The sequence below is a fragment of the Olea europaea genome, unplaced genomic scaffold, assembly GCF_002742605.1.
Source record: "Olea europaea var. sylvestris unplaced genomic scaffold, O_europaea_v1 scaffold41052, whole genome shotgun sequence".
In the NCBI taxonomy this organism is placed as follows: Eukaryota; Viridiplantae; Streptophyta; class Magnoliopsida; order Lamiales; family Oleaceae; genus Olea; species Olea europaea.
Genome location: NW_019260765.1, coordinates 1 through 1034, shown reverse-complemented (window position 1 = coordinate 1034; position 1034 = coordinate 1). Strand labels below are relative to the sequence as shown.

Below are 1034 nucleotides of genomic sequence, written 5' to 3'. Positions count from 1 at the left end.
AACTTCTACCAAAACCTTCACCATATCAGCTGGAAAAATCAGATCTGAGAGGGATGGCTTCAAGTGGTTTTTCAGCTCCATTACCTTCTGTGTTTACAGGTGAAAATTATGACTTTTGGGCAGCAAAAATGAAGGCTTACCTGAAAGCATACGACCTGTGGGAAATAACAGAGACAGGAAGTAATCCACCACCTCTTAGAGCAAATCCTACTATTGCTCAATTGAAGCAACATAGTGAGGAGGTTGCAAAAAAGTTCAAGGCTTTGTCTTGCATCCAATCTGTCGTGTCTGATGCAATATTCACTAGGATTATGACTTGTGAAATAGCAAAGGATGCCTGGGACAAATTGCAAGAAGAGTTTAGAGGCAATGCAAGAATAAGGCAAATGCAAGTTTTAAATTTAAGAAGGGAGTATGAAACCTTGAAGATGAAAGACTCAGAATCTATCAAAGAATATTCTGATAGGCTGATGAAAGTGGTGAATCAAATAAGGCTGTTGGGAGATGACTTATCTGACAGGAGAGTTGTGGAGAAGGTGCTGATCAGTTTGCCAGAAAAATTTGAGGCAAAAATCTCTTCTCTTGAAGACTCTAGAGATCTATCTTCTATAACCTTGTTTGAGTTGGTTAATGCCTTGCAAGCTACTAAGCAAAGGAAGCTAATGAGACAGGAAGAACAGGTAGAAGGGGCCTTGTTTGTTAAAGGAAAACATAAAGCTCAAACAAGTTTTGGTGTAAGAAAGCACCAAAATGAAAAGAAGAAGGTGAAAAACAATAAGACTGCTGGAAAAAATGGAGTTTATCCTCCATGTGTTCATTGCAAAAAATCAGGACACTCTCCAAAATGGTGTTGGTATTGACCTGATGTTCAATGTCGAAGTTGTAAGCAATTTGGACATGTTCAAAAAGTGTGTAAAAATTTGAAGGAGAAGCAAACAAAGCCTCAAGCATAGATGGCTGAAAATCAGCAACAACATCAGGAAGAGCATCTATTTTCAGCTATCAATTTTAAGGCCCGCAGTAGTGTTGAAACT

General features: G+C 38.6%; 1 protein-coding gene across 1 annotated transcript; it reads left to right on the top strand.

Moving 5' to 3' along the window:
* The first annotated feature begins 53 nt into the window (after positions 1 to 53).
* LOC111387601 lies at positions 54 to 860 on the top strand. The gene has a single exon (XM_023012172.1). It carries the CDS (start codon positions 54 to 56, stop codon positions 858 to 860), a length of 807 nt encoding a protein of 268 aa, XP_022867940.1.
* The last annotated feature ends 174 nt before the right edge of the window (positions 861 to 1034 follow it).

Bases quoted from the DNA above. Each gene is read 5' to 3' on its own strand.
- LOC111387601 (XM_023012172.1), top strand. From the start codon at position 54: ATGGCTTCAAGTGGTTTTTCAGCTCCATTACCTTCTGTGTTTACAGGT.